This window comes from Hypomesus nipponensis, chromosome 6 (genome assembly GCF_054491055.1).
Source record: "Hypomesus nipponensis isolate SF chromosome 6, ASM5449105v1, whole genome shotgun sequence".
In the NCBI taxonomy this organism is placed as follows: Eukaryota; Metazoa; Chordata; class Actinopteri; order Osmeriformes; family Osmeridae; genus Hypomesus; species Hypomesus nipponensis.
Genome location: NC_140366.1, coordinates 12,462,362 through 12,475,794, shown reverse-complemented (window position 1 = coordinate 12,475,794; position 13,433 = coordinate 12,462,362). Strand labels below are relative to the sequence as shown.

The following is a 13,433-nucleotide window of genomic DNA, read 5'->3' as shown; positions in this document are numbered from 1 at the left end:
CTGTAGATGTCACAGTCACCAGTTAGTTTACTGTACATGTAGGACTCACCTTCTATGGCCCATCAGCTTAGACCGTGATGTCGTCTGTAGATAGAGACTCAGTGTTATGATTCTCTCCTAGGCCCGGAGGGTGTGCTGTACTGTATTATATATGGGGTTATGGGTGCATGCGTGTGGAGGGGGTAGGGGCTTTATGCAGTCCAAGTAGATCAAAGCCTGGCGGAAACTACAGTTGTGCCTGTGTGGATGTTCTGACAGGATCCAGGGTGTCTATACAGTCCATCCTGGTTTCAGGACATGATGTACAGAGCCTTGCTGTGCTGGTGCTGTGGCACAGGGACCACATGAGCTCACGCTCCTTTTCAAGGCCAGGGTATTATCAATCTGGACTATTTTAGCAAGAGTGGTTTGCTGTTTGGGTTCTAAAAATAATTAAAAAAAGCTCTTAAAAAGTTTATATGCGGAGTGGTATGGTTTCGGGCATGAGTGTGTGTGGTATGTATGTCCAGATACGTACATTAGAATAGTGTGTTTTGGTTAGAGGGCTATAACTGTGTGTGTGTGTGTGTGTGTGTGTGTCATTAGAACTCGATGGTGACACATCTGGTTGTGCTTAGTCCTGGTCTGAGGGGGCAGACTGCTGGAGACTAGAGTAGCTCTGCTCTTCAATTACTACTGTTCCCACCAAGTACCTCCAGGCATGACATTAGTGTGTCTGTGTGTGTGTCTGTGTGTGTATGCAGTGGAACTCAGTCCTATGGAGAAAGAGGGGAGGGATGGAGAGCAACAAGGCACAAATAACGTGAGAAGGGGAAAGACTGGCATGAACTTGTAGAAGAGATGTATTAGCTCAGCGGAAGAGAGAGGGATGCGGATTCCAAAGAGTGAGCTGTACGAAAGTACTGACCAGAGAGAGGGAGAGGAGGAGGAGGAGGAGGAGGAGGAGGAGAGAGTGGTTCATTCCAGCTTTGATAAGTCATGCTGCGTCTGATGTCTTTGATGTTCACAGAGGCATGCGAGGTGGAGAAGGCGCCATTAAAGGGGCGGCCTGGAGGACAGTTATAATGCTGGGGGATGTTTCATCAGAGAGGCCACTGAGGGTCAGACTGAGACTTTAAGTCCTTGGTACAGATAATCATAACCAGGATGACTGGCTCTCCTTGTCTGGTCTGAGCTAGAGTAGGAGGAGATGGGTCTGGGGAGGAGGAGGAGGGGGAAGAGGAGGAGGAGGAGTAGAGGGAGAGAAAAACAATGCTCCTATTTGAACTCTTGTTTACTGTAAACACACATACACACACATTCGTTCTCTAATGTTCACATAACCTTTTGAACGGTCATAAATCCTGTCTGTGTCTGTGTTTCCAGAGTGAAGAATTCCACATCTACACCCAGTACTGCACCAACTACCCCAGGTAAGAACCAACACACAGCAGCTGGTTATTGTTTATGAAAAAGCAACACCTGTCTTTGTGTTTGTGTGTCTGTGTGCGGTTGTGTGCATACAAGCTATGGAGGTGCAAATTTGCATATTAGTCAAAGTTTTTCTCCCAATCTGTATGAATGGGGCTTCTGTATCGCAGCACCATTGTCATCCTGGCGCTCTGTCGGGCTCACATGCCGCTCTCTCCCAGCTTCTCATGTAGCTCCATTGTGTGTGGAGTGTCAGTGTACCAGGCCATCCATCTCCACAGAGCCCACACTGCCTCCACAAGCCTGCTGTACAGGAGTCAAGCTGTCTACTGGCAGTTAACACCTCAGGCTCTCTCTCTCTTGCCCCACCGGCCCTCCCTCTCCCTCTCCCTCTCCCTCTCCCTCTCCCTCTCCCTCTCCCTCTCCCCCTCCCCCTCCCCCTCCCCCTCCCCCTCCCCCTCTCTCTCTCTCTCTCTCTCTCTCTCTCTCTTTCTCCCTCTCCCTCCCTCTCCCTCTCTCTCCCTCTCTCCCTCTCCCGACAGTTATGACAAATGGTATTACACCCGTCACAGTATCATGCTCAGCACCTTTAATGTTTTATTCCTCATTGTCTGAGCGCCGCCTCGTAATGGGAGAACTCACAAGGGTGTGTGTGGGTGGGTGGGAGAGGGAGAATCATATTGAGGCCAGTTTTAATCAAGCTATTATAGGTGTACTGGGTTTCACAATTGTTCTGATTCATTGTCAGCAGCGCGCGCACACACACACATACACAATCATCTTTTCTTTAAGCTCCTTTGTAGAATGTTGCCTCAGTAGAATTATAATGGCCAATTTATTTAGTAGTTAATATTGACAAAAATAATAGTTAAGTGTGTGTGCGAACACACATGGGTGTGTGTATGAATAGGCTCTTGTCAGAAACCCTGACCCACACCCTCACACAGCTGGTGACCCCCACCAAGGTCACACGCGACACACATACACACACACACACACTCTGTCTCTCTCTCTGTCTCTCTGTCTCTCTCTCTCTCTCTCTCTGTCTCTCTCTCTCTCTCTCTGTCTCTCTCTCTCTCTCTGTCTCTCTCTCTCTCTCTCTCTCTCTCTCTCTCTCTCTCTGTCTCTCTCTCTCTCTCTCTCTCTCTCTCTCTGTCTCTCTTTCTGTCTCTCTCTCTGTCTCTTACAGTAGGATCAGAGGCTGCAGATGTATCTCTCAGGTCAGGTTTCCCCCAGAACAATGTGAACCCTGTGTAGAACTGCACTGGAATGTGAACACACGCATATACATAGACACACAAACATGAACACACATACATGAATACAAATGAACACACATGCACAATTTCCTTAAAACCACACTCTATAAAGAACCCACGTATTCACCCTGCAAGGCGGACTTCATGCTCAATATTGCCTCATCCTCTGATCCAGCATTAGGCATGACCTGGCACTGTCCTCACCAAGGACTGTGTGTGTGTGTGTACGCAAGCGCACGCAATGTTCTTTTCGTGTGTCTTATTACATTGTCTTTTATCAGATTTGATATGTTTGTGTTCACGGTTGCCAAAGATAGTTAGTTTGTACTTTTCCTCAGCCTTCATCTCTCTCTTCTCTCTATCCTCCTGCTAATCTCTCCTTTCTCTCTCTCTCTCCCTTTTTCCTCTCTCTCTTCCCTTCTACCACTTCTTCTCTTTCCTTCATTTCTGAATTTCTCTCTCTTCATCTCCCTCTCCTCCTTCTCTCCAGGTCGGTAGCTGTGTTGACAGAGTGTATGAGGAACAAGGCGTTGGCCAAGTTTTTCCGGGAGCGTCAGGAATCTCTGAGACACTCCTTGCCCCTGGGCTCCTACCTGCTCAAACCAGTGCAGAGGATCCTCAAGTACCATCTTCTGCTGCATGTACGTCACCCCCCCCCCCCCCCCACACACACACACACACACACGTACGTCACACACATGCACAGGCACGTCACAGACATTTGTTTACAGGCATACGTACACAAATGCACACAAATCTAGCACACACATATTCCCATACCGTATGTCTCACAAAGAAGTGCACACTCCAGCACAAGAACACAGTCACAAGGGTGCAACCACAAATGGCATGTGTTTATAGAATGTCTTACACCAGTAAGAAACAGTTATCCAGTGAAGCAGTCCATATCTGAATCCTCCAGTTTCTCTGCAGTAGCCATGTAAGCAGTCATAACCATGTCACACCTGGTCACATAAGGACCACATGGCCCCCAGGCTGTGTGTGTGGGGGAGGGGGGGGTTGGCTCGTGTGTGTGCATGTCCTGTTGGGTCAACCATATGGCCACGTGTGTGTGTGCGTGTTAGTATGTGTGTGTGTGTGTGTGTGTGTGTGTGCCACCCTCTGACCCCAGTGTGTGTTTCCTGTGCTGAGCAGGAGATAGCGAGCCATATGGAGAGAGACACAGAGGGCTACGCTGTGGTGCTGGAGGCCATCGACACCATGCAGAGAGTAGCCTGGCATATCAACGACATGAAGAGGAAGCACGAGCACGCTGTCAGACTGCAGGTACCCACACACACACACACACACACACTGTCATACACACTAACATGTGTGACCATAGGGTCTATCCTACATAACAAAACACAGAGAAACATGTTATGTTAGTATTCTTTAATAAATGACCACAGCATAGTTCTCGCGCATGTGTTCCCCTTTGTTCTGTCTTAACCCCTGTGCGGGTTCGTGACACTGGAAAGCCATCCAAACTCCATGGAGGGCAGCAGATTTCTGTGGTGTGCGTTCAGTCAGGTCGTGTGGTGTGCGTTCAGTCAGGTTGGGTGGTGTGCAAGTTCAGACTGCTGACAACTGATCCACCACAGTCCTGCCCAATCTGGGTCCTCTTACACAACATGCTGTTTTCCCTAACTAATGATGACCTTGCATAACGAGGCCAGATAAAAGAGAAACTGTTGCTTTAGTCTGCTTGCAGGTCAGATGAGTGCAGGAATGTGTGAGACTGCATTTCCTCCGGATCAGGGAGGAGAGGATCAGAAGGAATGAGCTATTTTCTGTCCAGCACCCTTGGCATGGTGCTGATTGGTGTATTGTGTCCGCTTGACCTTTCTCATCTCACTCTTTGTTGTTTTTCCTCCTTCCAACTTCCTTCCTTCATCTCTCCCTCTGTTACCCTCCCTTCCTCTCTCCCTTCTCCTCTCCCTCCTCCATCTTTCTCTCCTCCTCCATCCCTCCACCTCTCTCTCCCTAGGAAATCCAAAGTCTGTTAACCAACTGGAAGGGGCCTGATCTGATTGGTTACGGTGAGCTGGTCCTAGAGGGAACCTTTCGTCTGCAGAGAGCGAAGAATGAGCGCACGCTCTTCCTGTTCGACAAGCTGCTGCTGGTCACCAAGAAGCGGGAGGAGGCCTACACATACAAGGCCCATATCCTGGTGAGTCACCTAACCAAACTCACGGTACAGTCACATAATCAACAAACCCCCCCCTTCCCCCGCCCAGTAATTTAAACTTAAAGATAATTGAGATTGAGGAGGAAATGCACCACTCTTGAAATGTGGAACATTTCCACACCTAAAGAAGAGGTCTTAAGTGTGTGTGTGTGTGTGCGCGCGTGTTTGTCATTGCAGTGCTGTAACCTGATGTTGGTGGAGGTCATCCCTAAGGAACCAATGAGCTTCAGTGTGTTCCATTACAAGAACCCCAAACTCCAACACACTGTCCAGGTAAACAACCCTTCCATCCATACAGGACAGCCTGACACAATCATCACATACTGCCAAGGCTTCAGCTTAAGCAGACGTATTTGCTTTTTCCACTTTGGGATAAAATCTTAAACCTTATTACATCTCATGCAAGGCCTAGATAGTACCTGGTACAGCAGGTCCCAAGACCCCTGGGCTGGCTGTTTCCATGTCTCTGTGTTACATCGGTCCGGTCTGACTCCAGGAGTGCCCAGACACGTTCTATAACCTGAGGGCCTGAAGCAAGAATAGCTGTTTTTATTTAAGTGTTTGTGGGAATGAACTTCAAAGTACAGGCTCGTGTGTTATGTAAGTTAGCCAACAGAGAGGTAGCGAGCCATATCCCCAGTTGATTTGGGTTTGTTCAAATTTTCTGCTACGCCTTTTTGTTAAGCCCTCCAGTCTAATGTGTTTTTCTTGTTCTCTGCTCTCTGTGGCGTGTGCTGTTGCCATGTTGTGGCTGCCCCCTCTCCCCCTTCTCCAGGCTAAGTCCCAACAGGACAAGCGTATGTGGATCCTGCACCTGAAAAGACTCATACTTGAAAACCACCCAGCCAAAATCCCAGCCAAGGTTAGACCTTGTCCTCTCTCGTCCCAAGACGTACACCATTTATCCCTTTCTTTCTCCTACCGCTCAATTGATCTCTTACCTCGCACTCCCTTTCTATCTCTCTCTCTGTCTCTCTCTCTCTCTCTGTCTCTCTCTGTCTTAATGTCTCTTTTCTCTCTCTCTCGTCTCCTCCTCCTGTTTTGTGCACACTCTTTCTTTCTTTCTTTCTTTTCCATCATGCCATCTCTCATCTCTATGGCTTTCTTTCACTTGTCTTTCTGTCACAGTGCTGCTCTGTCTCTCCTTCCTCCATTCCTCTCTGGCTGTGGTACAAGCGGAAAATCATGTTTTTTTGGAGGGTCTGGAGGAAATTGTTGAGAGGTTTCATTGTAATTACAATAAAGGGATCGCTTGTAAAACTTTATGCTTGCAAAGTTGCTTGACCCGGGTTAGTGAAAGTGACTGGCGCACTCTTGTGGAACTTGTTCAAATACCTTCTACTTTTTCCTTCCAGGCCAAGCAGGCCATATTGGAGATGGATGCAATGCGTAAGAATTTATTGTACATACAATTATTTTAATACCGAATGAAAACATTCCTTGTGGCAGAGCAACATTAATATTCTTCTCCTTTGCTTTCTACAGACCACCCAGGGTTCCACTACAGCCCTGATGGAGACAAGAAAGGTTCTCCCCACACCAAGGAGGGACCCACCCCTCGTCGGGCACGTAGGAAGGGTAAGCGTACCGGTAAAGAAATAATTTTAAAAATAGAAAGTGCTTCCATATCCTGTAATGTACAGTGTCAGTGTCAGTACTCAGGAGCCACACTGACTGATCCAGGTCCCCTCTCTTTCTCTCTCTTTCTCGGTCTCTCTCCTTAGAACCGTTGTCCAAACTACTGAAGAACGCCAAGACCTCAGACGGGCAGAAGGTGAGCAAAGACGATGATCAACCTGGTCCAAAAAAATAATTATCTTCTCTCTCCAACACATTTCTTACCATGCCCTGAACTCGTCTCTCTGTCGCCCTCTAGAGGACCAGTCTGGGAGCCACCTTACTGTCACCCGTGTCCCAGCTGGCTCTGGGCACCATTGGCCGCAGCCGCAGTCTGGTCAACCAATCGCAGGAGTCCCTGGACCCTGGGGACAATTACGACCACAGCGACAGGGAAGAAGGGGAGGAGCCACATCCACAGGACGCTGACGATGAAGATGATAGTGGCCTGGTGAGTCAACTTGGTGCACCTCTTTGAAAACTGGATATGTGTTTATTGTGGACGTAGGATGTAAGTAAACAGCAGTTTGAAGTGTGCTGTTATTCATGTGTGTGCAGGGCATGGGGAAAAGGCTGCAAGTGCCAGGAAAGAGCAACAGAAAGAGGCTGAACCCTCAGGTGTCTGTGGACAGCATGGACCAATGGAAGAGCTTCAACATGAGTCCCACAGACCTTAAGGTAACAGCTGAGATCCTGGACCAATGCCAAAACATGACATTTGTTACCGTGGATAGATGCCATTATCTCCACTCCTGTAGATAGAGGGTTATAGTCCAGAGAAGATAAGCTGTAAGCATTGCAAAGGCTTGGGTAAAAACAAAATACGGGAACATGAATACGGAAAAGTCAAACATTGAAATGCTCACCCCTCCTCTTTCTCTTCATCCTCCTCCATGGTGCCAGGCTGCTAAGGAATCCTTGAAGGAGCACCCCCCTCTTCTCAGGACCCCCCATGTGACTGAGGAGCCCCCAGACCCCCACCTCTCCTCCCTGCTGGCGCCGGGAGGCAACCCCCAGTCCGTGGGGAACATCTGGGCGGACCACCGCGTGCGCCGGGCTATGTTCCCGACACGCCAGAACAGCACCATGCTGCCCGATGAGGACGAGGAGGACATCTACCAGATGTTCGTGCCCACTGAGCCCAGTGGGCCGGCAGACCCAGAGACACCAGTGTCGGCCTCCCAGAAGTCTGAGGTCCCATCCTCGCCCAGGCACACCCCCCGACCCTGTAGCTGGCACTTGGACCAGGTGCCCACAGTACAGATAGACCCCCCATCCTCTGGGGACAGGCTTCTGCGCAGGGCCAGCAGCGTGGGGGAGAAGGGCTCGGAGGTTCCCCAGAGCCCAGACGATGACACCAGACCCCACGGCGAGAACGACCTGGAAGTGATACATTCTGAATCCTCCAGCAACGAGATCTCAGGTTCATCGTCGGCGGAGCAGCTGACGATCGACGACATAGAGAACGTCTACGACAACATCAGCTACGATGATCTGAAGAGCATGGGGCTCATCCGAAGGGACCAGGAGAGTAGGAAGTCCATGAAACAGACACCCAGAGACGCACGGGGCTCCCAGGGCCCCAACGCAGAGGCAAAAAGCTCCAAGGAGACTGTAGTCGTAGCAGATAGCTATACAAACGGTCATTGCTCGTCTGCCCAGGAAGTGTTGCCCTTGGAGACAAGCGAGCTGAAGATCGTGGAGGAAGAGAACATCTATGACACCCTTGTTTTCAGAGAGCCTCCTCCGCCCGTTGAGAAGAAGAAAAAGAAAGGAGAGGAGAGTGGAGGCAGACAGGAACCAGAGAGAGACAGTTTACTGGCCTCTGAGCCTGACCTTACTGGCTGTGAGAGCTTGGGTGGGTTTGTGTCTGAGGAGAGTCTCCATTTCGGGGATGACGAGGTGATGGAATCCCACGCTGCTCGGAGGACTTCTGAAGCAGACTACTCGTCTTCATCTGCTTCGGAGACGTTCTCCCAGCGTTCTCACACGGGCGACAGGATGTCTGAGCAGGTGGACGAGATCTGGAACGACCTGGAGAACTACATCAAGGTCAACGAGAAGAAAGCAGACCGCCTCCCTGCCGCTTTCCCGGTGAGCGCCGGCGAGTCCCCCGAGAAACCGTCCTCGCTCAAGAACAGCCCCAAAAAGACAACCAGCCCCCCGACGCGCAGCTCCCCCGCCAAGAGCCCCCCGGCACCCCACCTCCATCCCACCCCCCCGTCCACCACCCCCCTTCCTCGGTCCTTCACCATCCCCATCCTCAACATCCCCGAGCTTCTCCGAGAGGCCAACTTCGAGGACGAGGATCCCTCCTCCCGCCCTCCGTCGCTCTCCCTGCCCGTCACCCCCGAGCCCCTCCCCGGCACGGTCAAGAGCATCCGCAACAAGTTGGCCCGCCTCAGCAGCGGCAGCTTCCGTATGGAGGATGACGAGCTGGGGGAGCTTCCCCCCCAGAGAGAACCCCCTCAGCGGGATCGGCAGCTCCAGCAGCCCCCCCTCAGGGATCTCCACAGCCTGTTCCCCGGGGAGCTGGCCGGGCTGGATTCCCCACTGGCCTCCTCCTCCCTGCTCCTGGGGGAGTCTGTCGAATTGGACCTGATGGACAAGTCCAAGAACCGGGTGTTCCTGATGGCACGCCAGTATAGTCAGAAGATCAAGAGGGCCAATCAGCTGCTCAGGATGAGGAGCATGGACCCTGGTGAGGCCTGCGGGCGGCCCCGCGCAGAGAAGAAGCACAAGGACCTGGCCGACATCTTGGAGGAGAAGAAGCAGGGGGGCGCAGCCATAGGTAATATAAATAAGATGACATGACACCCTAAAATAAATAGACATTCATCTTAAAAATACTGCGACTTACATTTTCACATGGTTGATTTTCATCCATGTATTCTTTCTTTTCCTCCCCTTTTCTCCATCTCTATTTCTCTTTCTCTCTCTTCATCCCTCTCTCTTTCTGACCATAGGTACCAGGCTAGCAGAGTACTCCCAGCTGTATGACCAAGTGATGTTTCGAGAACCTCCGACCTCCCCTTCCCCTCACCACTCCCACCCAGGTCTCTCCTCCTCTCCCTCCATGCCTGAGAGCTCCTTCCTGGGGGAGGACTGGCTCCACTCCACCTACAGCAATGGAGAGCTGGCTAGCTTCATATCAGACTGGCCTAGCCAGGGCGGGGGCACACGGGCCTCCACCCCCCAGCACAGGCTCACCCCTGCCTGCTCTGTCCCTGCCCTCAAGACCCTCCCTCCCCCGCCCACCTCCCCGCCCACCCAGCGATGGAGCACCTGTGTGTCAGCACCCAGTGAGAAGGAGGAGCACATATACAGTTCCATCAAGAGGAATACTTCCTTCAACTCCCCTTCTCCTTCCTCCTCCACGACCCCCCCTAAGACTTCTCCTTACAACCGCTGCCAATCAGTCAGCTCACTGGGAGAACAGCAAGTGCAAAAGGAAAACAACCAGAACCAGAACCGCATAGTTATCAACCGTAACGAGTCTGTGGCAGAGAGGCTCAAGATCCCCAGTCTGGGAAAGGCGGGGCGGCAACACAGCCTCCCGGAGCGGTCCAGTTGTGGTCAGTCAGAGCTGACCCTTCAGGATGGTCAACAGGTGGTGGTCCTCAACCGGAACTCTGCACTGAGCATGCTCCAGGCCACCCAGAATTACTTGGCCAACTTCAAGGACAACGGCGACGATGACGACGACGACTATGTGGAGATCCGCTCGGAGGACGAGACGGAACGCAGCATGACGGCGCCGATGCCTTCTCAGAAGAACGGAGGATCCTTGGTGGCTCTCTCAGATCGGAACCACAGGCCTGCTGTCCAGGGCCAGACCCAGAGCCTTCCCTCCACGCCCGCCAGGTCCTGCCACCCCCTGAGCTCTCTGGACCGGGAGCGTCTGCAGCAGTACCTGTGGGCTGAACCCCAGAACCAGAACCAGACCACCATTGTCCAGTCGCTGCGAGAAAAGTTCCAGTGTCTCAGCTCCAGCAGCTTTGCTTGAGTCACCGTAACAACCAAAAGAAACGAACAAAAACACACTCTACCAACTTAATAACACGGCAAATGCACTGCATGGGCATATTATATGAGTACTGGATCTGCTGCTTGGCCTGAATTATCATGACAACAAATGACATACAGGTATTAGAACCCAGGGAACATGCACACTGCTCCTCCTGCTCATTTTATCAAGACACAGGTATTTGCCAGACAGACAGTGGGAACATTTTACACACACATATGGTTGATATCACACAGCACATATGTCTGGATGATCAACATACATTTCACTACATTCGATACTGCTGCTTTGCCAAAGTCACACAGCCAAAATGGAGGAACATCCACACAACAATTGGCCTGGTTTTCCATTGTAATCATGGTAACATAAGACTAGGAATGATGGGGAAGCTCGTTGTCCACCATTGCACCTCACACCTGGAAGTGCCGTTCCATGTTAATACGTTTTTGTCCATTTTAATAATTACTGCAGAAGTGGAGGGATACAGTTCTGTATATGAGGTGGGTGGAATGGTTCAAAGGGATATAACATAATCAGGCTTTCTCATAGATACCATGCAGGCAAATGTCAATTTCAGTGATGTTGGGCAAAGGATACATAAGTAGCAGATTTCTATACACGACAGACAGCCTGGAAGTGTACAGAGTACAGTTCTGTCCATTGAGAGGGTATGGTGTGATCCAGTGAGTCTTTCCCAGTTTGTCCTTATTAGCCATCAATAAATAGATAGCACCTGCAACGAGAAAATGACTCTTGATATTGGGGATTATGTTGCTACAATTATTCACAGGCATATTTTTAGAATGTATGTTTTTAGAATACAACCTGGACTCTCTTGTGGAAAAAGAGAGTCAATTTTGATGGTTCTTTTAGCATATTTGGACTTTTGTGGCTGAGCTTACCCCTATGTCAGAAAGATGATGCTCATAGTTTCAGCTGCAATATTTTAACTGTGCATATTTTAGGTCTATTGGTGACAGAATGAGCAACTTAAGAGGTTAGCCAGTAATCCTTCTGCATAATAGGCTAGTATCAGCTATGCTCACTTTATCAGCAGTTATATCAATAAAAGAGAATGACTTTGTTACTTTATGAACTGCAGAATTCATTAAGTTCAATATACTGTACATCTGGAAATCAGACATGCACTGTACAATAAATAAGACTAAATGTTCTTTTTTCTGTAATTTCTCTACCTACTCTACCACCTTAGTCATCAGTAGGTAATGTGCTTTAAACAAAGTCTTCTAAAATGGAGATAAACAGTAGATTGATATTTCAGATGTTCACTAAGAAGCAGTAGGAGTTCTCCATTCTTTTTCAATCTGATTGCGAGTCAAAAAATGTGGATGGGGTCCACAATGATTAGATTGCATTACATATATGCAATATCTTAAGAGGCAGAACATGTATAATTGTATCTAATTTCAGCTTTGTTTTAAACAGGGACCATAAAGAAAAGCATTAGGGTGACAGCTTTTTTTAAATTTCACAGTACTGTATTTGGTGTATATTTTTCTTCAAACTCACAATCTGTCTAGTCAGATTTTCTTTACTCGTTTACATGGGGTACTCATGTAGCATCACTCACTACTACTGATACCCCATACACTTATTTTTATGTCTGAAAGAGCAGTTAGTACACATAGTAACACACACACACTGCATCTGTTTGTAGTTTTCTGACCCTGTGTTTTTGTTGAATGCTTATGGCATTTCTTATGTCTTATTTATTTATTTCTGAATAAACCTGTTACTTAACCCTCCCTCATCACTGTTATATGAAAGGCCACCGCCAGTTTGTAAATTAAAGTAAAATGTATTTATTTTGAAAGTTTGATTTTGGGACACTAAATTTGGTTTGTATGTTGACTGTGAATTTACCAGAAAATGTTTGCATCATATCACGTGCACTGTTTAATCAGGTTATCTGAGGAAAGAATAATTAATTCATGAAAAGTTGGAATGCACAATATCATGGCCTTCTGTTCATAACAAGGTAGAAAAAGCACCCAAAACAACAAGAATATGAAGTATGTTTCATTTGTTTATATACCTTTTCCTTGTATGTTTTATGTCCTTTGTTTCACTGGTGGGGATAGTCAACCTTCATTGAATTTGACTCTTGCACTTTTTTATTTTACATTTGACTTGTAAACACTTTGTAAAGATGTACATTTTAGGAAAGTTATTCTTGTATGCAATAGGTTTGCTTATAATGCTTTTATTTTTAAGTTAAGTGTACTGTTATTTTTTTAACTGCCTAGTTGTCATTGCTCAAGAAAACAAATGTATTGGAGACAATAAATAAACACAATTTAAAATAAAACTTGTGGCTCTGATTCTTACTGCACTAAACAGATGACTTAAAAGTATGACACCGATGGATCATTACCACGCTCAAATGACCATGAAGATTCTGCCTCAGACACTAGCACACACAAACTCAAGCAAACAAGCCCATCACAGATAGCATAACAATACAAGAATCTCATCTCAAGTAGTAATTTGTGTTAAATATTTTTTATGAAACATTTGAACTGGTGTTCTTTTTTTTTTTTATACAACAACAATACAATTCCAGTAATCACACATCTCTATATTATTTACAAGGAGGACAAAGGTATTAAGCAGAACCTTGGTTTCTGTCTCAGGTGATCGGCGAGTGTAAGCCCCATCAATGTTATTATCAAAAGTTGCTCAAGATAGTGTTCCAGAGAATTCAGTCTCGCCTGTTCCCCCTTCCTTGTGTGCGCGAAATCATGAAATTTTCTCTTGTTGCTTCGTTGAGCTAAATGTGATTTATATAATCGTGTGTGTTAGCTTATTATGTACTCTACCTACAATCCATGAGGTATAGCAATACAGGCCATTTATAAAGCAATACAGTATCACCAGGATCGCTGAATTGCTTTATAAATGGCCAGAC

The 13,433-nt window shown here is 48.1% G+C and overlaps 1 protein-coding gene across 7 annotated transcripts in view; it reads left to right on the top strand.

Moving 5' to 3' along the window:
• LOC146287130 (pleckstrin homology domain-containing family G member 1) overlaps positions 1-12,833 on the top strand; it is a 31,637-nt gene extending 18,804 nt beyond the window's left edge. For all 7 annotated transcript variants that reach the window (XM_084700097.1, XM_084700091.1, XM_084700095.1 and 4 more), the window contains 13 exons: positions 1,366-1,412; positions 3,160-3,310; positions 3,825-3,956; positions 4,660-4,842; positions 5,038-5,133; positions 5,636-5,722; positions 6,216-6,249; positions 6,346-6,438; positions 6,585-6,634; positions 6,737-6,928; positions 7,036-7,155; positions 7,381-9,268; positions 9,444-12,833. In XM_084700097.1, coding sequence (XP_084556223.1) covers positions 1,366-1,412; positions 3,160-3,310; positions 3,825-3,956; positions 4,660-4,842; positions 5,038-5,133; positions 5,636-5,722; positions 6,216-6,249; positions 6,346-6,438; positions 6,585-6,634; positions 6,737-6,928; positions 7,036-7,155; positions 7,381-9,268; positions 9,444-10,483 — 4,113 coding nt within the window. In that variant the 3' untranslated portion in view covers positions 10,484-12,833. The remainder of the gene's footprint in view (positions 1-1,365; positions 1,413-3,159; positions 3,311-3,824; positions 3,957-4,659; positions 4,843-5,037; positions 5,134-5,635; positions 5,723-6,215; positions 6,250-6,345; positions 6,439-6,584; positions 6,635-6,736; positions 6,929-7,035; positions 7,156-7,380; positions 9,269-9,443) is intronic.
• The last annotated feature ends 600 nt before the right edge of the window (positions 12,834-13,433 follow it).